Source organism: Serinus canaria, chromosome 6 (assembly GCF_022539315.1).
Source record: "Serinus canaria isolate serCan28SL12 chromosome 6, serCan2020, whole genome shotgun sequence".
Classification (NCBI taxonomy): domain Eukaryota; kingdom Metazoa; phylum Chordata; class Aves; order Passeriformes; family Fringillidae; genus Serinus; species Serinus canaria.
In genome coordinates this window covers 33,035,450-33,060,852 of record NC_066320.1, presented here as the reverse complement: position 1 = coordinate 33,060,852, position 25,403 = coordinate 33,035,450, and the positions used below count along the sequence as shown (strand labels likewise).

Genomic DNA, 25,403 nt, shown 5'->3' with positions numbered 1-25,403 from the left:
AGGGTCAAACAGAGATCAGGCTGCCTGAAATCCTATTTGATTTGCCATTAGTGTGGAACCCCTGAGCAGCTACTCCTGCTTTACACACACCTCCCCCCCTTGTTACAGCAGTGGGGCCTTCAGGGTTAATTTTAGCAAGATGTCCAATGCAAAACCTGTCAAAATGAATTAAGAAATTGCTGTTAATTAAAGTGAACTTTCAATTCATCATTGGGGACACAGCTGGAAGTTTAGATTCTGTTCTAATCTTAGTATGACACCACAGTTTACCACAGGATTATTTTACTTAATATAAAAATTTACTATTTTACTATTTTTTATTATTTACTATATTTACTATTTTAAATTTTACTATATTTATTTCATCAGATCTTACTTATCCAGACAGTTTGGGAAGACCTGGATTCCAACTGCTTCCATGAGTTTCTATACCCTTTATATGCACGTTCAGTCACCAAAATAAATCAAAATTTTACTCCCAGACAGCTGCAGATAAGCAGTGAAAAATTACTTATCTAGATAATGGATTTAAACTATTTTAGAATGCTTAATTCAAATGAACGCACAACACAGGAATGAAATTAAAAGATTTAAAGGAAATAATGCAGGTGGAGAATAAAAAGGAAGCTTTTGTTCTTGCATCAGAATGTATTAGATCTTGCAATTTGCATATACAAATAATTCAGCCACATTCACCGGCATTAAAAACACAGCAAGATCAAATTAGAAATGTAAGAAAAGAAAATAATAAGAGCTGAAACTGTATAATACATACATATATTATAAAGATTTGACAAATTAAATACATTTTGGTTATACAGAAAAGTTCCAGTAACTTTACATGAAAAAATGGGACAAGGGAAAGGCAAACATTTCAAAAGACTGAACACGGGGTGGTCAGGCTCATTTGAAAAGTCTAAAAAATACATAAAAATAGCCTAAAAAACACTGCTAATTACAGTATGCATTCTTCATTAAGGCCCAAGTCAGCCAAGCATTAAGGGATTGCTCTGGGGATCCACGGCATCCATGGATGGCGGGATGAGGGCGTTGGGAAGCGAACGCTTCCCAGCCGAGCTGAGCTGGGACCTTCTGAACACATGAACAGTCCAAGTCACACAGTGACCAAAACACAGACAGATCAGAAGGACACTTCCAATCCAACTATTTGGCCTTTTCAAGGAATTCCACGCAACAGAGGGAGAGTCAAAGGAAAATTCCAATCCAGCCAGACCCTCCCCAGAGCCCCAGGCAGCCAGCACACACGGGGACTGCCAAGGCAGCTCTTCAAATTCCACAAAAACCTTCATGGAGCTTCAGCTGGGAGCCCTGAATTCTGTTTTAGGCATTTCTCTTTCCTCCTCCATATCTCAATCTGGTTATCAACTGAAATCCGAGTACCCACCGAGGATTTGGCGTTCCAGCTGAACTCCATCCTGCTCCTGGTTGGAAGGAGACCTTTGGGAACTCTGTGGGAGTTGTGCTGCAGCTCCTGGGGGCTGTGGGACCCCCACACCCTCACACCCCATCACTGCTGCACTGAGATCGACCTCGTGGCCAACTCAACCCCAGGTTTTACCTCAGGGGCCCCAAAATCTGCCCAACACACAAACGATTATTGTTCAAATACTGGCTAAAGGGTCAGAAAGATCCTGACAGGAGGATCATAACATGGGAATTCCTTCCTTTTCCAACCTTTTGGATCTCCCTGCACTGAGACTGACTTCAGGAGACAACCCCAGTTTCCACCAAAGGGACCTACAAATCTGCCCAACAGACAAATTATTATTATTATAATTATTATTATTATTATTATTATTATTTAAATGCCCCCTAAATGGTTGGAAAGATCCTGACATCAGGATCAGAAAATGGGAATTCCTTTGCATTATTTTCCAATTTTTTGGAGTCTCCTCGCAATGAGATTGACCTCATGAGACAACTCAACCCCACTTTTTACCTCAGGGATCACAAAATCTGCCTAAGAGACAAATTATTATTATTATTATTAAAAAGCCCCCTAAATGGTTGGAAAGATCCTGACATCAGGATCAGAAAATGGGAATTCCTTTGCATTATTTTCCAACCTTCTGGAGTCTCCCTGCACTGAGATTGACCTCACGGACAACTCACCCCAAGTTTTTACCTCAGGGACCCCAAACTCTGACAAATTATTATTCAAATGTGGGCTAAATGGTCGGAAAGATCCTGACATCAGGATCAGAACATGGGAATTCCTTTGCATCGTTCCCCAGCCCTTGGGAGTCCTGCTGTGCTATGAATGAGATGAACCCCCTTGTCTCATCTCCAGGCTGAATTTATTCTGGCTCTTTCCATTTGGATGGAGTATCAGGAACATGCTCTTCCTCAGCTCCCCTTTCAGCACCCAGCCTGAGTGTTTCCTCTCACAGAGACTCACGAGCGAGGTTTTGTCTCGGACCACTCTCGTTCCTGAAGTGCATCATTTACTGCACAAATAAATACAGGAGTGCAGCCCTGGGAAGACAAGAACAGCCAATGGCACTGTGGGGACTCAGGAATTCCTGTCCCAAACCTTTCCCAGCCAGGCTGGCATGGAAGGAGACCAAGGGACACCTTCCCATCCCCTTGCACTGCTCCAAGGTGCAAGGAGATTCTACTGGAATGGGATAAAATAGTGCAAGAACAGCAAGGAAAGCTCAGGTTCAGCTGCTTGTTTGAATTTGATGCTGCATGGCCAAAGCCCTGCTGGACGAGACAGAACTGCTGCACATTTGTTATTTAATTAATTACAGATTCACCCCTGTGTGCTCAGTAAGTCAGAGATGCTTTTGGAAGAGTGGGAGAGATAAATTTGGTAATCATTCAACATTCGGGAGCCCTGTGATTTTGGGGATTTTCCAGCCTCTGGTCAGGGCTGTAATAAAAACTTTTATAGTTTCTGTCACCAATTCTCTTCTCAGTAGTACTTTCAATAAAAATATATCTCTGTACACAACCTAAACCCCTTAGGAAAAAACCTTTTTTGATAACATTTCTGGGAGGGTAAGAACCTGGAGGAACTTTTGCTGCAATACTCAATATTCCTGGCATTGAACTGTTCATAAAATGGTTTTTCCAAATTTTACCTCTTAATTATCCTGCTGAGTCAAATCAAGGAATAAGAGTTCATCTCTTATTTTAAAGAAGTGGGAAATTACGCAGGTTTATAAAGAAGAGATGCTTTTAACTTAATTTCTGGCCTTTCCCTTCAAGTAGACAAGTTCAGGTGCTGCAAAATAGACTTTTCAAATATGCAAAATATTCTAAAAATCACATTATTGCCTTTCTAAGTTGACTTAAACATTATTTGGGCAAAAACCAAATGAACAGGGCTTTGAAAATTCTGTTAATTCAAAAATTCAAATCTGTATTTCTACTGATTTTTTTTCCTGTGGAGAGTAAGACTCAAAATCCAACAAAACCTGGAAGCTCTTCAAAACAGCCTGGAAAAAATAAATATCTGTTTTCATGGTGAAAATATTTTCCTGGTGAACAAAATATGTTTAAACATGTGCACCCAAATTCCCTGGTTTAGGATGAACTGTAAATCACCTGTCAAAAAATTCAAGAATTGGGAGATAACATTATTGATAAATATTTATGAGTGGCAAAATTCAAAGGAAAAAAAAACTCCAATAATTAATTTTTTGTTATTTAGAATAAAGATTTCTATCCCATCTTACAGTGCTATACAGTATAGGAACATTATACTTTACTTTAGAAGGTATTTATATTTAAGAAACAACTTTATACAGCAAATGCAACTTTTAGAGCCAGCACAACGTTGTATTTACAGTTCAGTCAACAATCCAAGTGACATAGAATAAATTAACATAATATACAACTATTTATACAGACAAATTAAAAAATAAGGCAGAATTCTCATTTGAAATTAGCATAATCTGAAAAGATGTCGATGAAATCTTGTACCACTCTGTAGCAGAATTCATACTGTTCCTGGAAAACAAGGAAAAGAGATCAAAATGTGCTTTTGGTTACACTAAAAACCCAAATTCTGCAAATCCCAGTGGTCAATTCAATATATCCTAAGTGGGACCAGTAGCTGGGGACTGGTCTGTTCTGATTTCTGGTTATTATTTTAAATAAAACCAATGGTTTATTTCCTTTGCTCAGACAGAGGCTGATCCTGGCTCTCTGGTTCAAATGATTTCTTGAGCTTTTTCAGAGATGCATCTTAAACTGAGTCAGTTCTTAGGCCTGGCTTTTGATTTAAACCCAGCTGCTCACAGCAGAAACTCCTGAGCACTGCCCAGGGATAATCAGGGAATCAGAAAATCCCAGCATGGTTTGGGTTGGAAAGGACCTTAAATCCACCCAGTGCCACCCCTGCCACCTTCCCCTGTCCCAGGTGCTCCCAGCCCCAGGGTCCAGCCTGGCCTTGGGCACTGCCAGGGATCCAGGGGCAGCCCCAGCTGCTCTGGGCACCCTGTGCCAGCCCAGCACCCTCCCAGGGAAGGATTTCTTTAGCAAATAATATAAAACATGACAATCAGGCTCATTCTGGAGCCTAAGAATTAATTTCACTCAGTTCTTCTCACTCTGGATACCGGCCTGACAGAACCAGTGGGGGATGTGGGAAACCCTAAATTCAGATTATTGATAAAACATCCCTTTCCTTCAGCAGCTGTGGGAAGAAATTCCCCAGCTGCTCTGGGAATTCCATCCCAGCCCCTCCCCACCCTCCCAGGCAGGAATTCCTTCCCAGTATCCCCTCCCTGTCTCAGCCTGACCATGGATAACCAATTCCATTTCTTCATCCCCTTTCTTCCTATCTGTGGGATGGAGAGAACATCCCCCTGGAAAAAGGGTTGGAGGTAATTGTTTCTGAAGAGGTTTCAGATTGCTGAATGGAAGCTGCTATAGAAATCAAAAATATCAATATTTTTATGTATTTTCAAGTTCAGAAAAGTCTCAAAAAACTTTTTTATGGTTTCTCAATAAGGAAAAGCATCTGGACTAAGCTTCAAATAGTAGCTGTAGCTGACTTGAAGGAAAACTTTAAAGATTTTAAACAAGTCAGAGATATTTCCAAGGATTTCGTCATCCCTGGGAGTGTCCAAGGCCAGGTTGGATGGGGCTTGGAGCAGCCTGGGACAGTGGAAGGTGTCCCTGCCATGGCAGGGATGGGAATGGGATGAGCTTTAAGGTCCCTTCCAACCCAAACCGTTCCATGATTCCAATTTATGCCCAGACATTTTAAGGTAAGAAAGAACAACTGATAAACAGCTCAAAAGCCATTTACTTAATACATTTTATCACCTGCAACACTCAAAATACATTTAATTTCACTGCCTCAAGTTCCTAAAAGTCAGAGAAAATTTAACCAAACTGTATTTTAGACATGCTCTAAAACCCCTGTAAAACCCTGATTATGCCTTGTACACACACATCCACCACACATCATTTATGCCACCCTGCAAAACCCCTTTTATTCTCCTTTGCCAAGGATATTTACACTCAGAACTCCCTTCCAAAGGCCTGCTAAATGCCATACCAGTGTTTGCACCATGTGTGGCCTCTGCAGCCTCAAGCTCTTCACAGCCTGGAACACGTCCAGGAGCCCCTCAGCCTTGACCCGTTCCAGGATGTTGCTCAGGGCTATGAAGGTTCCTGTTCTCCCTGCTCCAGCACTGCAAAGAAAACACAGTTTTTTGCCATGAATGGGGTAAAAATGGGAAAAGAGCATTGGAATCTGAAATGCAGGGAACTCTCAGAACTTTGGGCCTGTAAACCAAAACTTAGAATTAAACACAGGATTTGAGACCTTGGAAAAGGCTCCCAAACTCAGGTGCTGGAAGTGAGAATGTGGATTTATAATTTAAAGCAGAGACGTGTTAAACCAAGTAAAAGAAAGTTTAGAGTTTTAGAGTTTAAAATATAGAAGAAATAAAAGTAGTTCCAGAGGTGAACAAGGAGTTCAGAATGCAGCTCTGTGGGTTTGTGGGCCATAACAGGATTGGCTAAGAAAGCTCACACTGCAGCACGGGTCCTTAAGATGAAATATTTAAGGATTGGGTCAAAAACCAAACATATCCTTGTTGGCAGTGTTTTATTGGTCAATAAATCCTTAAAAGGTCTTGTAACTCAGGGTCTTGTGACCTTCTGAGCCATGCAGTGAAGATGTGAGCCGAGCTCACCCTCCCTCTCTGTGCAGAAAATAAAAAATAAATGGCATCATCTAAAACAATTCAGAGTTTGTGTCTCTTAACTCAAAACTCCAAAAATCCCCAGAAAAGAGGAAGGCCAGGGGCACAGAGCAGCCAGGCTGAGGTGCAGAGGGGGCTCACCTGCAGTGCACAGTGATGGGGTGGTTCCCTGTCTGCTGCTGCTGCTTCTGCACAGCTGCAATGAGGTCGATCATGCCCTTCCCTTCGGCAGGAATCCCGATCTCCGGCCACCCGTGGAAGTGGAACTGCCTGACCAGCCTGCTCTGCTTCTCCTGGTTGCTCTGCCAGCAGGAAAAAACCCTTCAGCCACTCGTCACTCCCAGGTGCAAACACAATTCCTGCCTGGAACGTCTGCAGCAGCAATTTTGCACTGCAGAATTTGCAACCTGGTCCTCACCATATAAAGGACCTTGGTGATTTCATTCCCAGTGACATTCCATGATTCTATCCTGGCAGCTCTGTTTCTGATAATTTCCCCCTACAATTTTCCTTTGCTTTGCACAGCTGTTCCCTCTGGGAAGGATTTAGGAGTCACTGGAAGTGCCCAAGGCCAGGTTGGACAGGGCTTGGAAAAACCTGGGACAGCGGGAGGGGTCCCTGCCTGTGGCAGGGGTGGAGTGAGATGAGTTTTAAGGCCCCTTCCAACCCAAACCCAAATGTTGTGAAAAATCTTGAATCAAATTTTCTTTAATACCCATGTGGGAGATGGCAGAAAAATCTAGAAATAACAGCAACAACAAAACAGTTAAAAAAAACCCCAAACCCACCCCCCATTTTGCAGCCACCTGTTTCACTGATCAGAATTTTCAGGGACTTAAAGCAAAATTATTTCCTATAAGCTTCCTTTTAATGCCAGCTTTGGATTAACCACATTTGAGTTTAGACAGAAATCCCAGAATTTAAGATACATAACCAGATTTGTAAATGCCTTCTGATGGGGGAAAAAAAAAAACCCCAAAACCGCTGGAATTGTAAAGAATTACCGGATTATAGGTGACCAGGAAGTCCCTCACGCTGATGGCATCCATCAGGCTGTCACTCTTGATTTCCACCGTGATCTCTCCGTGAGTCACAGAGCCCTCTGATGGCCAGTACTGGCAGCATTTTTCCTGCAGAATCCAGAGAATTGCAAATATTCCTGGATTTATTTTCCCCAGTTATCTACATCGGCATGAATCTCTGGCATAAGAAGTGACATCCAGCACAATAAGGGTGTTCAAACACTAAGAATACGGTGATGAAATATTTCTTGAATGGAAATCATCATGATGAAAAAGGCTCAGGAGGCCCAGATAGCAAATATTGCTTTAAAACAGAGTAGAATAATAAATGGAGTTCCTGAAAGCAAGGTAATGTTGTTAAAAAACTCCCAAAACCACCAAGAAAAAGCTTTTCACAACACCCTTGTTGAACCCAGAATTTTCAAGTGTCAGCACAGGACTCTTTAATTAATTAATGACATTTATGCTCATATTTAAATCAAATTATCAATTAATTCTCATATTTTAATCAAATTAGGACAAGCTCAGAATGAGCAACAGGAGCTTTCACTGGGACAAATGGGATAAAAGTTCACACAAAAGTTTATTCCCAAATCCCAAAACTCTGTCTCGTGTCAGGCACCCCTTAAAGCAAACTGGAAGCTTTTAAAAATCACAATATTCTGCAGGTTTTTGGTGTTTCCTGACAATTCCAAGAAAAAGCAGCAACACTGCCTCACACCAGAGAGTGAAGCAAGTGCTCCTTTTCGGAAAAACCAAGAAAAATTGAGATTGCTGGAATTTTTAGGCAAAAAAAGAAATAGTTTCTCCAGTATTGCTGCTGGTGGTTTGCAGGTGGGAGGGGGAAGTGTGGGGCTGCAGGGTGGGCACGTGTCAGACCAGACCCTTTTCTGACCCAGCCATGGGGCAACTGGGAGGCCTTTCAAAAACTTTGATTCCATTTTCAGTCTTGTGTGAAGGGTGAGATAATACAGATGTTGTAATTCACACCACCACAAGCAGAAGCTATTTCCTAATTACAATGCATTATAAGGGTTTCCTGGCCCATCAGCTTTGGCCCCACCATGCTGGAAATGCCTTAAAGCCAATTTAAAATTACCCCTCTTGTGGAAGAGGTTTTACAGTGACTTCTGAGAGCCAGGAGAAGTTTGATCCGTGTTCACTGAAAGAATTTCCTACCAAGGGTGTTGACATAAAAACCAAGAAAGGAAGAAGGAGAAATAAGAGAAACCTGCAGCTCTGTTCCAATGAGCACTTTGTCTTTCCTGGCCAATGGGTAAACTTAGGAGTTTTGTAAGAATGTATAAAGAGCATGCTAGAATAAAAACAGTTTGCTAGAATAAAAATGCTAAAATAAAACCAATTTGAAGCCTTCTGAAAATGGAGTGTGTTGCTTTGTATTGTCTCCATCTCAACTGCAACAGTGGCTCCCACTACAATGCACCTTCCATGGTTCTGTTTCTCCAAAGTATCCAGTCTTATTGGCAAGGACTTCTTTTGAAACTTGTTTCTATTTCCATTTCTCTCTCAGCAATGCCTGTCCTGCTCCATGGCGTTTCTAAGTCAGCATTTCTCACCTCAAGGTCTGCACCCTGTGTGAGCCCTCTGCCAGGCTGTGAGAGCTCTCCAAACCCATCTCCCACGTACCTGCTCCCTCTCCTGGACCTCGGTGAGCATCACGATGGTGTGGCACTTCCACTCCCACACCATCCTCCAGAAATCCTCCACCGTGTGAGGGAGGGGGCCCTGGGTGGCAATGAAATAATCCTTCTGCCGGTAGCCCTGTGGGAAGAGAGGGGGTCACCCAGGGGACAGGGACACGGGGACACCACGGCTTAACCGGGGCTTCTCCCCCAGGGAACGGCCCCAGGCTGCACCAGGGAAGGTGGAGTTGGGTACTGGGGGAACTTCCCCTCAAAAAGGTCAGTGAGTCTCCCTTCTGGAGGGATTTAAAGCCCTGTGGAGGTGGCACTTGGGGGATGGTTGGACTCGATGGGCTGAGAGAGCTTTGCCAAGGTTCTAAAATCTCCCCCAAATTCAGGATGCTCAGGGGAAATTCTCCAGTCGTGGCTGAGGGGATGAGATGTGCAGGAGCACATTTCACAAGATCAGCACAACAGCAGCTCCCAGCTTTCCTCTAGAATGAATTTCTGCCTCAAGTTTTGAGGTCCAGTTTAATTTCACAGAATCAATGAGGCTGGAAAAGACCTCAGAGACCATCCAGTCCAACCTGTGTCCCAACCCCAAGGCTCTGAGGCCACATCCAGCCTCTCCTTATTCCCAGGCAGGTGGGATCTGTGTGGAATCCACAACCCTCAGTCACTAACGTGGTTTCACTGCTCAAGGACATGATTAATTCTCATATTTCAGCAAAAACAAGGCACAATCCCGTGCTCAGCTTCCAACAGGAAGCTGGGAAGAAAGCCTGGAATTCATCCAGCTCTGCCCAAGTAAAGCCTGGCTGCCAAACACTGTCACAGCTTTGCCTGTGCCCTACACTGACTTCTCTGTTTCTCAGAAAAGCAAATATTTACACCTGTTAACCTGACCCAGATAGTGGAATCACAAATCAGCTGTAATTGTGCAGCTGATTTGTTTGGTCAGAACTGAATAAAAGGTTTGGTTTACAAATCTAACAACAAGGTTTAAATTGCACAACCATTTAAACTGAAATTAAAAACACCAGATAAGAAATGCATTTGGAAACTCCCACAAACAAAGCTCATGTTCTTTGCAAGCCAAGCTGATTGTGCCTCTTTAAAAAGACCTCTCAGCAGCAGCAAGATCTCTGATTTGAAGAGGAAAGGCATGAAAATGTTGTATACTTACATCTATGAAGGAGGCATTGATGTAGTCTGTGTACTCCTGCCCTCTTTTCATGGACAGAATCACTCTGTTAAAATCATCTGGAAAAAAAATTTTAAAAAGCCTGGGCTTTAGTTTTGAGTCCAGTAAAAAAAGTCTGGTCTTAATTTTGAGTCCTGTCTTACTTTTGCCAACTGCCCACGGAAGAACAAACCCCACCCAATCTTTTTTGTGAAATCTTCATTTTCAGGTGCAAACATTCCAGTGCTGCCCAGACCGTGCATGGCATCACACAGAAAAGGGGGAAGGGGTGGTTTAGCAGGTGAAACTGCTGAGATATTTAATTCAAAATCCCTGGCTGTAACAGATTCTGGGGTGATTCAGTAAAACCCAAATCACTGAATCTTTACAGTGGCAGTTTGTAAGGGGAGCTGTGCTCTGCCAGCAGAGTGTGTGCTCCCAGCCAGGGATTCCTGGCTTTCCCTGGAGAGGAGGAGCTGGGCTCTTACAGGGGATGATCTGGATGACTCTTGCTTTCTTCATGTTGGCCGGGAGGTTGCCAGTCCTCATGTTCTCCTTCATGATGCGCACGTTGGTCAGCTTCTGCAGAGAGCAAGGGGTGAGCACCAGGGCCAGCACATCCTGCATGCCAGGGCTCTGGGTGGGCTGCAAACCCTGCCCCACTCACAGGGAGCCTGCAGGCACTGCACTCTCCTGGCTATAGAAACTGAGAAGGAACAACAGTCACAGCACCCAGGATGGGTTGGGTTGGAAGGGGCTTTAAATCCCATCCAGTGCCATGGCAGGGACACCTCCCACTGTCCCAGCCTGGCCTTGGGCACCTCCAGGGGTGTCCAAGGGGATCCAGGGGCAGCCCCAGCTGCTCTGGGCACCCTGTGCCAGGGCCTGCCCACCCTCCCAGCCAAAAATTCCTTCCCACTATCCCATCTAATCTTCCTTCCCTCAATACTGTTCATTTTGGAACTTGTTGCTCTATCATCAAACTTATTTTTACATCATTTTTTTCTACCCAGTTCCCAATTTCTGGTTAAATTAGTCCTTTAAAGCAAAGGGAGAACTCCAGTTAACACCCAGATGGCAATTAAAACTTTAAACCTATATAGAAAATAAATATTATACCATAAGGAAAATCATAAAAAAATTCTAACCATTCCTTCAGGGAACTGAAATAATTTAAACAATGATCACAAACAGCCAGTGTGGTTTTCTTCAGCTGGGGTTTCTCCACTGATAAGAAATGGGGTTTTTTTGGAATTTTTTGAGGTTTTTCTCCAGCCCTGTACATTCCCTGTTGTCAGATACCTCAGAGTTAACCATCCCACTGGGATGCAGATTGGGAGCACCTAATCCAGTTTCCTCTTCCAGCATTATCTGATCTGGCAACTGCACCCCACTCAGAGAACCACTTCACTTTTCTTTTATAAACAAACAAAAAGCATTTAGGGAAAGGCCACGGAATGACAGAGCTCTGAATGAGGGAGTGAGATTAAAATCTGAATTTATGGAACAGGATGTTCAGCAAGGCCCCATTCACAACAACCACCAAATAAAACAACTCCTTCCCTCTGAGGCACCTTGAAGGTTACACTCTCATCCTCCTGGCTTACATCCTGGAAATCCTATGGGAAAGATTTCCATACTTACTTTAAATTCCTCTTCCAGGCCTATTTTGACCAGGTTTGGAGCTGCATTTTGGGAAGTCTGGAGGTGTTTTTCCAGGGATGACACATCCAGCTCTGTGTCACCATAGAGGTAGTACTCGAGTAAGGCTTGGTAAATGAAGGAATATTGCATCTGGAAGGGACAGAGAGGAGGAGGAAGGAGGGAAATGAGGAATTCTGGCACTTGTTTAAAAATCACAGAATGGTTTTGCTTGGAAAGGACCTTAAATCCCACCCAGTGCCACCCCAGCCATGGCAGGGACACCTCCCACTGTCCCAGGTGCTCCCAGCCCCAGTGTCCAACCTGGCCTTGGGCACTGCCAGGGATCCAGGGGCAGCCCCAGCTGCTCTGGGAATTCCATCCAGCCCCTCCTCACCCTCACAGGGAGCAATTCCTAATTCCCAATATCCCATTTAACTTCAAAACCTGCTCCTTGTCTTGTCACTGTTTGGTGACAATCTTTAATTATTAACATAATAATTAGAAATGATTATGCTAAACCAGAGTTTTCCTCTTTGCTCACATTCCCACTCATATTCTCTGACATTCCACTCTTGTGTGCATGGGAAAACCTGGAAATGACTCCTAAAAATCAAGTGTTTCACAGTGGTCTTCTCCACCTTTATCTTCTGCCCCACCCCACATCCTTCACTGAGCTTTGTGCATTTTTGAATTAGAGAATCCCAGAATGATTTGGGGTGGAAGGACCTTAAATCCCACCCAGTGCCCCCCCCTGCCATGGCAGGGACACCTCCCACTAATCCCAGGCTGCTCCCAGCCCCAGTGTCCCAACTGTCCAACAGCACTGAGCTACAAGGGAGTGGGAGCACAGCAGCCCTTCCTCCTGTGCCCAGGAAAAGCTGGGATCCCAGGTGCTGGAGAGCACTCACATCAGTCTGCACCATCTGGGGCCGCTGGTTGCGGATCCTGCAGACGAAGTCGAAGACATCCACCCTGTGCTCGGCGTGCATCATGTCCATGATGGCGTCGATGACGATGAAGGTGCCCGTGCGCCCCACGCCCGCGCTGGGGGGAACAAACACCTGCTCAGCACAGCCCTGCACCCCGACACGCTCCTCTCACAGCACAGCATCTTTGGGAGCAGCTGTGAGAGCTCAGAACAATGAACTGGAACCATTCTCATCTCCCCTTGCTGCACCTGCTGTTGGACATGTGTGTGTCTGGGGTGACTGAGGGTCCCCCACACACACAGGAGCAGGGCAGAGATGAGAATCCTGACTCTACGTTTCAGAAGGGTAATTTATTATTTTATGATATATTAAAAGAAAGCTATACACTAAAGCTATAGAATTATAAAGATATAGAATTAGAACAATTCTCATCTCCCCTTGCTGCACCTGTTGTTGGGCACGTGTGTGTGGGGCGGTGACTGAGGGTCCCCAGGACCAGGGCAGAGATGAGAATCTGGACTCCACGTTTCAGGAGGCTGAGTTATTGTTTTATGATGTATTAAAAGAAAATGATATACTAAAACTATAGAACTAGAACAATTCTCATCTCCCCTTGCTGCACCTGTTGTTGGGCACGTGTGTGTGGGTGACTGAGGGTCCCCAGGAGCAGGGCAGAGATGAGAATCTTGACTCCATGTTTCAGAAGGTTAATTTATTATTTTATGATATATTAAAAGAAAATTATATACTGAAACTATAGAATTAGAACAATTCTCATCTCCCCTTGCTGCACCTGTTCTTGGGCACGTGTATGTGTGTGGGGGGTGATTACTGAGGGTCCCCAGGACCAGGGCAGAGATGAGAATCTTAACTCCACGTTTCAGGAGGCTGACTTATTGTTTTATGATATATTAAGAGAAAATTATATACTATAACTATAGAATTATAAAGCTATAGAATTAGAACAATTCTCATCCCCAACTTGCTGCACCTGTTGTTGGGCACGTGTGTGTGGGGGGGTGATGACTGAGGGTCCCCAGGACCAGAGCAGAGATGAGAATCTTGACTCCACATTTCAGAAGGCTGATTTATTATTTTATGATATATATTGTATTAAAAGAAAATTATATACCAAAACTATAATGTCACAGACAAGTTTTATGAAAAATCCTTCCCTTAGGATTTTTTTCTCCTGAGAAGCTGAAAGGCCTCAGGAACAAACTGTAAACAATGATTCTCTGCTGCTGTGGGATGCAGCAGGTGGATCTGGGATTGGTCCATGTGGTTGTTTTTAATGGATGGCCAATCCCAGTCCAGCTGTGCCTCTCTCTGGTCAGACACAGGATTTTGTTCTCATTCCATTCTTTCTCCTTGCTTGCAAGCCTTCTGATGAAATCCTTTCTTCTATTCTTTTAGTATAATATATACCATAAAATAATAAATCAAGCCTTCTAAAACATAGAGTCAACATTTTCATCCCTTCCCTCATCCTGAGACCTCTGTGAACACCACCACACTACAGAATTCTAAAACTATAGAATTAGAACAATTCTCATCCCCAACTTGCTGCACCTGTTGTTGGGCACGTGTGTGTGGTGGTGTTTGAGGGTCTCCAGGATGAGGGAAGAGATGAGAATCTTGACTCCATGTTTCAGAAGGTTCATTTATTATTTTATGATATATATTGTAATAAAAGAAAATTATACACTAAAACTATACTAAAAGAATAGAAGAAAGGAGACATCAGAAGGCTAGAAAAGAATGAGTAATGAAAATCCTGTGACTCTCTGAGCCTGACACAGCTGGACCAAGACTGGTCATCAAATAGAAACAACTCACATGAGAGCAGCCTGTTGGTAACCATCTCCAGACCACACTCCAAGCAATCAGATAATTATTGTTTACATTTCTTTTCTGGGGCTTCTCAGGATAAACACCCTGGCACAGGGATTTTTCAGGAAATCTCACAGTGACACCTGTGGAATGTGTTATGGAGAGTGCTCACCAAAGGGTGTTTGTTAACTGGACACTGGGTGGTGGTTGGGGGGATGGACCAACGAGGTCAAAGCTGTCTGGGACACTCAGTAAAGGTTACAAGTTTCTTAACAGCATAGTAAAATATAGTATAGCCCAATGAAGCAATGGATCAGCCTTCTGCAATTAGGAGTCAGCGCTAATTACTCCCCGTTCAGGGGACCCTTGCCATGACACAAACACACAAAAACCTCCTGGAATCACCCAAACCTGCAGGAACTGCTGCAGCAGTGAGCCTTGTGCTCAGACTGGACTGAAGTAATCCCTGGGAAACATTAAATCTCATGGAATCATGGAATGGGTAAGGCTGGAAAAGCTGTCTCAGATCCTTGAGTCCAACTGCCCCCCTGTGTCCCCAAGTGCCACATCCACAGGGCTTTTAAATCCCTCAGGGATGGGTGCCACCATCCCTGTGGCCAGTCCCAATGCCTGGTCACCCTTCCAGTGAAGGAATTCACCCAATTCCCAGAATCACTGGGCTGGAAGAGACCTCCAGGATCATCGAGTCCAGCCCAGCCCCAGCACCCCAGCTGAGCCCTGGCACCCAGTGCCACATCCAGGCTTTGTTAAACACACCCAGGGATGGGGACTCCACCACCTCCCTGGGCAGAACATTCCAGAACTTTATCACCTTTCTGTGAAAACTTTTCCCTAATATCCAATCTAAACCTCCCCCTTTTTCATTTTAACAAGGACAGCAAAAAGAGAGGGATGTTTTTAGCATAAAACTCCAGCTCTTCCCAGCTGATGCCATCAGAATTAAATTTAAAAAGACATTTGAAAAGAAAATCTGCTTGACCATCTCTAATAATTCATCTCTAATAATTCTATAATAACTCCATGAGGCTGAGATAAAATAAATAACTATAATAATAACTCTAAAGGTTAAGATAAAATCCTAATTATTCTTTCAGGAATTTTTAGCTCCACATTTCCCAACGTTTCCATCCCTGAACACTTTTTGTTTTTTATATCCCTAAAAGCCACGAGAGGGAGCACGACCGTTAGAAATGACAAAATTCCAGCGACTTTCAGCTCTTCCTTCCAGAGGAAAAGGGCACGGCATCCTGTACTAGCCATGAGCAGCTCTCCCTTAACCTCTGGGCAGTTTGTTTGGCTGCAGTGGCCACAAACACCTCCAGGAACACGGAAAGAACATCTCCCCTCTCCTCAGGGCCTCAAAATACAAAGCAATTCTCAGCAAGGCAACATCAGGTTTTCATTAACACCAGAAAAATAAAGTTATTGCATTTATGGTACAATTATTTAATTTCCATACACACTTTACCAGCAGGGAAACCAAAACCCACGAGCTCCAGTGTTCCAGAGGTCTGGAGGGATGATGGAGACTCCCTTCCCTCTCCCTTCCAGCCATCCAGCACCACAAGGAATCCCCCTCATGTCCCAACACCTCAATTCCCACTGAAGAGATTGTTCCCTGCTGACAGCTCTGGAAGCCACCTCTGGATCTCCCCTCCCCATTCCCACTGGTCCCTCACTGCTCACTCCTGGAGTTTCAGCCCAGCTCAGCTCCTCACTCCCTTTCCAGCCACGATCCCTTCCTGCCCATCCCTGTTCCATCTCAGATCCCAGATCAGCTCTGGATTCCATCCCTGCTGAAGCTGGTGACTTCCCCACCCTGGACAGGCACCTCCTGAGTGTCTCCATCCTCAGCCTGCTTTGTGGCATCCCTTACTCAGCCATTCTTCAAACCCACTGAAAATATTCTATTTCTGAAAAAACCTATTTCTAAAAGCTGACAGAACAGAAGAATCAGCAGAAAATCCTGCCACTCCCCACGTTCACTCCTTGACTTCCAAATGCTCCATCTGTGTTTTATTCACTTCCCAAACCTCACGGCAGAGCTTTTGGCCAGGGTGGCTGGGGCAGATTTTCCTACAGGCTCCCTAAAAATGGATGGTTACTCACTGCTGATGGGCTTCCCCTTCCTCTTCCCAGCAACTCAGTGGTGTCACATCCTGCAGTGGGACGGGAGCTCGGTGTCACCTCTGTCCTCCTCCCCCTCTCCCCCTGACACACAAGGGCCCCTCGTGCTCTGCTGGCCCTTTGCACTGAAACCTCTGCAGGCACTGATGAAATTATTTGGAATTTCCCTTGCTTTTGGCTTTCCTTCTGCTGGTGAAACCAAGCCCAGCATTTCCTGCTGCTGCCAAATAAAGCTCAAGCCCAACATGAGACTCCACACACAGCAAAGGGCTATAAAATATTCTCAGCTGAGACAATTCAAATCTGCTTTTCCCATCTCAGTTTTTTATTCATGCCACCTGGGGAGAAGGTGAACCCCAGCAGGACAAACACCCTCTTTTTCTCTAGCACACATTTCCAGGGAGTATTTCTAGCAAGGAAAAAGAGGAATTTACAACCTTACAAATACAGGAATTTACAATTTTTTTTGCTTAGAAACAAGGCCCAGACAGACAAATCTGCTCTTCTTTCCTTTCCATCCTGCTCTTGTGCTCTTTTTCCTCTCACCCTGCAATGGAAATTGCTCCTGAAAAGCCACTTCCTGCTCAGGGCTGAGCTTACAGCTGCTCCAGAGGTTGCAGTTACCCTCTTCAAACAGTTTGGGAGTTTGGGTTTAGTTTCATCAAAGATTTCAGCAGCAGGATCTGCCTGTGTGAGTGACCAACATGTGGGAATTGGTTCTGGGCTGGGGTGAAGCACATTTTTAAAACTGCAGCATTTAAGACTCTTGAATTCAAGTCTTTCTTCCAAACTTTTCAGGCATTTCATGGCTAATTTCCATTCAAAAACTGCAATTTGACTGTGGGAGAAGTGGGGGAAGAATTCCCAGAGCAGCACTGGGTGGCAAAGGGCACAGATTTTCTATCACCAGTCTGTTTTTCTGACAGAGAACAGCTTTATACCAAACAATGGAGATCCCTCATAAAGAAAAAACCCAAACAGCAGAACAACAACTTCTGTTTGAGTATTAAACTGGCAGCAGAGACAGAGCTTTGGGGATTGGTTTTGCTCTCAGCTCTCAAAAACTCAGCAGATTCTTACCCTTGAATAGAAATAGATGAGTAAATATAGCTATAAATATAAATACACATAAAATAGATATAAAATCTTTAAAAATATATAAAAACATGCACACATTTTTTGTATTTATATAACTAACTCCAGGCCAAGCCACAAGAATGGTCTGAGGAGCACATCACATACCTGCAGTGAACCACAATGGGCCCAGCATGGGCAGGGTTCAAGGTCTTGACTTTTTTCAGGAATTTCAGCATGCCAATAGGTGTGAAGGGCACCCCAAAATCCGGCCAGCTGGTGAAGTGGAGCTGGGTCACCAGCCTTGGAGCTTTGCATCCCTCCTGGAGCTGCAGGGACACCCAGACTCTCAGTCTGACATCTCATTTCTCACGTTGGTTTTGTGGTTTTAGCAGTTGATGATTATTGATTTTTTTAAAAAAATGTTATTTAACTATATAGAAGTTATTAGTTACTTTACAGTTATGTTTGAGTTGCTTTTATTGTTAGTTACAAAACCAAGAATATCAGTTATTATTTGATAGTTATAGCTATTTTTGTAAAAGGTAAATGTATAACACATATTCTATATTTTGCAAAAGTTAAAACTATAATAAAATAATATAAAATAATTTTAAATAATAGTTAAAATTATAATATATTACAGTGGTCATAAATGAAAATATAATTAATAAATGATATTGTGAGAATCCAAGTTCCACAGGGGCCAGATCACAACTATTATATTAAAAGCAGTTAAAAGTGACTATAAATCTATTAAAATCCTTGTGATTAACAGTTGGTAGAAGTTAATTTACAACAGCAAAAGCCAAAAATCACACAGTTATTTAGCCTAAATCACTATGTGGCTCTTTTAAAAACAGAAGTGATTAGAAATATATTAAAATCCTTGTGATTAACAGTTGGTAAAAGTAAATTTATAACAGCAAAAGCCAAGAAATACATAGTTATTTAGCCTAAATCATTATGTAGTTGTTTTAAAAGGAGTTAGAAGTGATTAGCAATATATTAAAATCCTTGTGATTAGCAACTGGTAAAAGTTAATTTATAATAGCAAAAGCCAACAAATAGTTATTTAGCCTAAATCATTTTGTAGTTGTTTTAAAAGTAGTTAGAAATGATTATAAATCTATTAAAATCCTTGTGATTAACAGTTGGTAAAAGAAAATTTACAATAGCAAAGCCAACAGCCACCCAGTTATTTAGCCTAAATCATGATGTGGTTGTTTTAAAACCAGAAGGGATTATAAATCTATTAAAATCCTTGTGATTAACAGTTGGTAAAAGATAATTTACAATAACAAAACCAACAGCCACCGAGTTATTTAGCCTAATTAATGATGAGGTTTTTGGCTAAATCAGCCCAATTTCTGCCATTCTGATTCCCCAAACAGCCTCAGTTCCTCCCCAGGGACATTTGGGATCCCCCCAGGGCTCACCGAGTGCACGCAGAACTTGCGGACGGTGTAATCCACCAGCACCATGGAGTCCTCCACGGACACACGGACACTGCCGTACGTCCAGCAGCCCTGGTCGGGCCAGTACTGGAAACACTTCTCCTGCACAAAAACAGGGAATCTCAGCACCAAAAACAGGGAATCTCAGCGCCAAACCAGGGATCTCGGGCCAAGCACGGGAATCTCAGGCCAACCGGGACTCAACCAAACCCAGGGAATCTCAGAGCCAACCGGACTCAAGCCAACCGGGAATCTCAGCAGGCCAAGACACCAGGGAATCTCAGTGCCAAGCACGGGGAATCTCGGGGCCAAGCACGGGGAATCTCAGTGCCAAGCACGGGGAATCTCAGAGCCAAACCCAGGGAATCTCAGAGACAAACCCAGGGAACTTCAGAGCCAAACCCAGGGAATCTCAGAGCCAAACTCAGGGAATCTCAGAGCCAAACTCAGGGAATCTCAGAGACAAACCCAGGGAATCTCAGAGACAAACCCAGGGAATCTCAGAGACAAACCCAGGGAATCTCAGAGACAAACCCAGGGAATTTTAGAACCAAAATCACTGAATTTCAGAACCGACCAAAGGGAATTTCACAACCAAAACCATGGAATTTTAGAACCAAACATGGAATTTCACAACCAAACCCAGGGAATCTCAGGGCCAAGCACGGGGAATCTTGGAACGAAACCCAGGGAATTTTACAACCAAACCCAAGAAATTTTAGAACCAAAACCACTGAATTTCAGAGCCAAACCCCGGGAACTTCAGAGCCAAACACATGGAATCTTAGAACAAAACCCAGGGAATTTCAGAGCCTAGGACAGGGAATTTCAGAGCCAAAATCACAGAATTTTATAACCAAACCCAGGGAATCTCAGAGCCAAAGACAGGGAGTTTCACAACCAAACTCTGGGAATTTCACAACCAAACCCCGGGAATTTCAGAATCAAAACCACTGAATTTCAGAACCAAGCAAAGGAAATTCCAGAACCATACCCAGGGAAACTTAGAACCAAACCCTGGTAATTTCAGAGGCAAACCCAGGGAATTTCATCACCCTGACTTTGCTTTCACTGCCACGCTCTCCCAGCAGGATCCAGGGAAGGTGAGCACAGCAGAGTGTGCAGAGCTCCTTCTCTGGCACAACCTCAGCACCCTGCTACTGCTTCTTGAATTGACGCAGAGAAGGTGAGAACAGCCTTGAATTGTTTTTTAACCAACTGAGCCCCCACAGCTTTTGTTTCAGTTTGGCAGCTTTGTTGTCCAGCTGTGGGGACTGCGAGGTTTTCACTCTGCTTTGGAGCCCGAGCTGCAGACTGTGAGAGATTCAAAGCAGCTCTGCTTTGGAGCCATCAGGAATATCCAGATTTAGCAGTTCTGGCTGCTCCCACTGGGAACTGGCCCTCATGGCCTGGCTTTGCTGTTTGAGCTTCATCAAACTGCAGTGAAAGTGCAGGAAAGTCAAGTCCAGGAGGAAAACAAGGGATGCCCATCCTCAGGGGAGGAGGGGGGCACAGGAAGGAACAGCAGCACCCTCACAACACAGCAGCTTTCATTTCTCTTTGTTTAGCTGACAAACTGTGCATTTTGAAACCTAAAACTCGAGAAAATGAGCAGAGTTTTTATCTTCATTCCTGATCAATCCATCCCCAGGTGCAGCCTCACACTGGGATAAAACCACAGGAGTTTTCCTTTGGCCCTGCAGGACAGAACTGGCCATCAGAATTTTCTCCTTGAGATCACCTGACACAAAGGAGTTATTTCAGAAATGCAAACTGTGTTGTGGAGCAGAAACTCAGCTGTGCTGACAGGGCCAGGGCAGGAAGTGGTGAGAAATGCACCTGGTGAGAGCCTCCTGGAGCACAGGGGACAGCCCAGCAGGGGGAAAGCTCCTCACCTCCTTCCTTTCTTTCAGGTTGGTTAACATGACAATAATGGCTGACTTCTGCTCCCAGATCATCCTCCAGAAGTCATTGACTGTTTCCTGCTTGGGTCCTGCAGACAGAGCAGGGAAATGCTCAGGAGAGGGGCTGGGGCAGATCCCAGAGCAGTCCCACAGCCGTGTTTGCTGCCCCTGCACAGCTTTGGAATCCACCGCATTTCTGTATTCATGTACCAAATAACCTCCCCTCTGGTTTTTTTTTTTTTTTACATAACCATGCACCCAAATCTACATTTTTAGAAGGAATCTCCTCTCTTGAAATACATAAAATCACAGAATGGTCTGAGTTGGAAAGGACTTTAAAGATCATTTAAATAATTTAATAATTTACTTTCCACTCCCTGCCATGCCAGGGACACCTCCCACTGTCCCAGGGACACCTCCCACTGTCCCAGGGACACTTTCCCATGTCCCAGGTGCTCCCAGCCCCAGTGTCCAGCCTGGCCTTGGGCACTGCCAGGGATCCAGGGGCAGCCCCAGCTGCTCTGGGAATTCCATCCCAGCCCCTCCCCACCCTGCCAGGGAACAATTCCTTCCCAAAATCCCATCTAAATCTATCCCTTCTCAGCTTGAAGCCATTCCCTGTGTCCAGTCTCCCCAAGCCTTGTCCCCAGTCCCTCTCCAGCTCTCCTGGAGCCCCTTCAGGCCCTGGAAGAATCTCTAACACATTCACTCTTAAATATAATTTAATCTTTCAACTACAGGAGCAGCATTTAGAATTCCCCCTCTGCAGCTCTTCCCCTTCCAAGGTCCAAGGTTCCCCTGGAATGGCTCATCAGGAGACACCAATTCCCAGCCAAGAGGGTCAGGAGGGGAAATGAGCTGAGAGCAGAGCCTGGAGGCAGCAGCTCACCTCGAGCTCCCTCGAGCTCATTTCAGCTGTGAGCTCAGCCCCAGCCTCCCCCTGACCACCCCCTGCAGCCACAAACAGCCCTTCCAACACCTCTGCAATTAACTGTGCTCAGCCCTGAGCTGTGCAGGAGACAGAAAGGAGGAGGAGTTACCTTGTGCTGCTATGAATTTATTCTTTTCTTTGTAACCCTGGGGAAAGAAATGCCACAGCAGTTAAAGGGTGCAGGGCTGAGGTGTGCTGGCACAGAATTACTCCTTTAATGCCCCCAAGTTTGGGCAGCTGTGGGCAACCCTCAACTCACATCTATGTATGAAGCATTGATGTAGTCTGAAGGTGGGACTCCATCAATTTGGGTCAAAATCACTCTGGAATGGTCATCTGAAAGACAAGAAGGACAGTGGCCAGTTATTAAAGTTGAAATTGGTATTTCCTTGCAAGCAGGAGGGCTGGAAAAGCACAGAGTTCCCCAAAGCACAGAGTTCCCAAAGCACAGAGTCCCCAAAGCACAGAGTTCCCAAAGCACAGAGTCCCCAAAGCACAGTGTCCCCAAAGCACAGAGTCCCCAAAGCACAGAGTCCCCAAAGCACAGAGTCCCCAAAGCACAGAGTCCCCAAAGCACAGAGTTCCCAAAGCACAGAGTCCCCAAAGCACAGAGTCCCAAAGCACAGAGTCCCCAAAGCACAGAGTCCCCAAAGCACAGAGTTCCCAAAGCACAGAGTTCCCAAAGCACAGAGTCCCCAAAGCACAGAGTCCCCAAAGCACAGAGTTCCCAAAGCACAGAGTCCCAAAGCACAGAGTCCCCAAAGCACAGAGTCCCCAAAGCACAGAGTCCCAAAGCACAGAGTCCCCAAAGCACAGAGTCCCCAAAGCACAGAGTCCCAAAGCACAGAGTCCCCAAAGCACAGAGTCCCCAAAGCACAGTGTCCCCAAAGCACAGAGTCCCCAAAGCACAGAGTCCCCAAAGCACAGAGTCCCCAAAGCACAGAGTCCCCAAAGCACAGAGTCCCCAAAGCACAGAGTTCCAACACATGAAGAGCATTCCTGAGCAGTGAAATTGCTGTTGGTTGATGTTTTCAGCACACCAGCAGCACCAGCAGCCTGCTCAGTGCCAAAAAGAGTTGTGTGGTTTGAAAGAAGAGCGAATGGCTTACAGGGCAGGATGTTGGGATATCTGTTCTTCTCCCTGTTCTCCTCCTTATTTGCCATTTCAAACGTTCCCTGCACATATCCAGATGTTAGTGACTGAAAAAAAAGAAAGACACAGAGTCAATGTGTTAGAAAACAAATAATTCTGACTGCACACAGCTTAGGGAAAATTTGCACCCAGCAGAACTAAATATATTTCAACTTCTTCCTCCCAGTAACTTTAATTCCTCCCTAGCAGAACTACATCCTGGCAGATTGAACTGCAGACAAGGAGCTCAGCAGCTGGGCAGGGAGAAGGAATCTCTTCCCGCCGAGATCACAGTTCCTGAGCAGATTGCTCCTCTCTGAGCTGCTGCCTGGAGCTGCCAGGGAGCCTCAGAGCCACTGGGGGCAGGCACAGGGCTGGGCTGGGCTCCTGCTCAGTGCTCAGGGCATCCCACAGGCAGCACCCAGCCCAGCTCTGCAGGGAGGGCCAGCCCTGGGGGAAAAGGGGGAAGGGAAAAAAAATTAGAGAATAAAGTAATAGAAACGTATTACATTAATTTTTATAATATAAGAAATAATATCATTATTTATTAGATTAGAAATAATTCGAATAATGTTATTATTATACAATTAATTTATATCGTTATATATAATAGGGCATTTAAATTATACAATATAAAAATAATAAAATAAAAATAAAATAAAATATTATATAATATTACAATAATAAAATAAAAATAAATTTAAAATATTACAATAATAAAATAATAAATTTAAAATATATAATATAATAAGAAAATAAAAATAAATTAAAAATAAAATAATGCAATAATACAATAATACAATAAAACTAAATAAAAAAGATAAAAATTAAAATAAAATTTCTATTTTATTTTTGTATTATTATATTAATACAAAAATAAAATAGAAATTTAAAATATAATATAATAATACAATAATAAATGTAATGTAATGTAATATAATATAATATATAACTTTTATCTATTATATTATATATAATATATAATATAGAGATAAATAATATAATAGATAAATTTATATAATATAGTAGAATATAGTAGAACATAATATAGCATAGTATAATATAATATATATTATTTTATATTATTATTTATTATTAATAGATAATATTATTATATTATTTATTAATAAAATATTTTTTTATTATTGGGTTAAAATTATTTTAACCCATAAAAAAAATAAAGGGGTTTTATGCAGCATGACTTGAGTTCTGAGTGCAGGTAAGAAAATCAACCAAGCAGTGATGGAGGGCAATGAACCAAAGGGAAAAACAGAGAGGAGGGTGAAGAGGAAAGCAAGGAGTGCCCAAGGTGGAGCTCCTGCACAGCTGAGATGCTGCCACTGCAAAGGCACCAAAGCAGAACCAGATTTTGAGAAGTTCTTTAAGGAACTTCCTGAAATTCACTGAACTGAGCTCCAGAAGTGGCAGCAGGGTGGATCCCAGTGAGGGAAAACCCAGCAGTGAGGGAAGGCAGCACACCCTGTGCCCCCCTGTGCCTCCCCCTGCCAGGCTGAGTCACCCAGGGCAAGGACAGAGAGCAGGGCTGGAGTCCCCCAGACTGCACAGGGGACACAGTGGGGGACACAGGGGGGGCACAGGCAGCCCCGACCCCCAGCACACAGGGAGCACCACCCTGCACTGTGGGCTTGGTTTGCTGGGGCTGCTGTGGCACAGGAAGCTGTGACTGGAAAAGAGAGGAGGCTGACACAGGGCTGAGGAGGAAAGCTGCTGCCAGGCTGCCTAGTTCCTCATCTGAATGCAGCTCGTGGCTTTATCAGCCCATTTTGCTGATTTAAGTGCATTTATGAAACACAAAACCAAAAGAGAGGAAGGTGTCCCTGCCCATGGCAAGGGGCTGGAACTGGATCAACTTTAAGCTCCTTCCAACCCAAACCATTCTGTGACCCTATGAAATAATGATCTTTTTAACCACAATCAGACACCCAATTTTCAATTAACAGCCAGAGAAGTTCTGGATTTTCCTGTGAAAAGCACATAAAAAGGGATTAACTTTGGCCAGATCTCCTCTGCAGGGCCTTGGCACCTTCCCAGGCACTCCTGGTGCCCCAGGGTGGGTGCTGAGCCCAGAGCAGAGCCCAGCTCCTGCTGCACCCACGGGCAGGATGTGAATCACCAGCCATCCTCCCAAACCCATCCTCCCCAACCCATCCTCCCAACCCATCCTCCCAAACCCATCCTCCCAAACCCATCCTCCCACCCCTCCCAACCACCCCCAAACCCATCCCCCCCATCCCCAAACCCATCCTCCCAACCCATCCTCCTAAACCCATCCTCCCAAACCCATCCTCCCAAAC

General features: G+C 44.2%; 1 protein-coding gene across 7 annotated transcripts in view; it reads right to left on the bottom strand.

Annotated features, from left to right (window-relative positions):
* Positions 1–576: 576 nt before the first annotated feature.
* Positions 577–25,403, bottom strand: part of PTPRE (protein tyrosine phosphatase receptor type E) — a 95,767-nt gene continuing 70,940 nt past the window's right edge. For all 7 annotated transcript variants that reach the window (XM_018910515.3, XM_030241227.2, XM_030241226.2 and 4 more), the window contains 15 exons: positions 23,066–23,156; positions 22,216–22,292; positions 22,066–22,102; positions 21,017–21,114; positions 19,104–19,223; positions 17,833–17,993; positions 12,589–12,724; positions 11,681–11,830; positions 10,525–10,618; positions 10,040–10,116; positions 8,858–8,992; positions 7,193–7,318; positions 6,330–6,490; positions 5,537–5,672; positions 577–3,978 (listed from right to left, as the gene is read on the bottom strand). In XM_018910515.3, the coding sequence (XP_018766060.1) occupies positions 3,904–3,978; positions 5,537–5,672; positions 6,330–6,490; positions 7,193–7,318; positions 8,858–8,992; positions 10,040–10,116; positions 10,525–10,618; positions 11,681–11,830; positions 12,589–12,724; positions 17,833–17,993; positions 19,104–19,223; positions 21,017–21,114; positions 22,066–22,102; positions 22,216–22,292; positions 23,066–23,156 (1,674 nt within the window). In that variant the 3' untranslated portion in view covers positions 577–3,903. The remainder of the gene's footprint in view (positions 3,979–5,536; positions 5,673–6,329; positions 6,491–7,192; positions 7,319–8,857; positions 8,993–10,039; positions 10,117–10,524; positions 10,619–11,680; positions 11,831–12,588; positions 12,725–17,832; positions 17,994–19,103; positions 19,224–21,016; positions 21,115–22,065; positions 22,103–22,215; positions 22,293–23,065; positions 23,157–25,403) is intronic.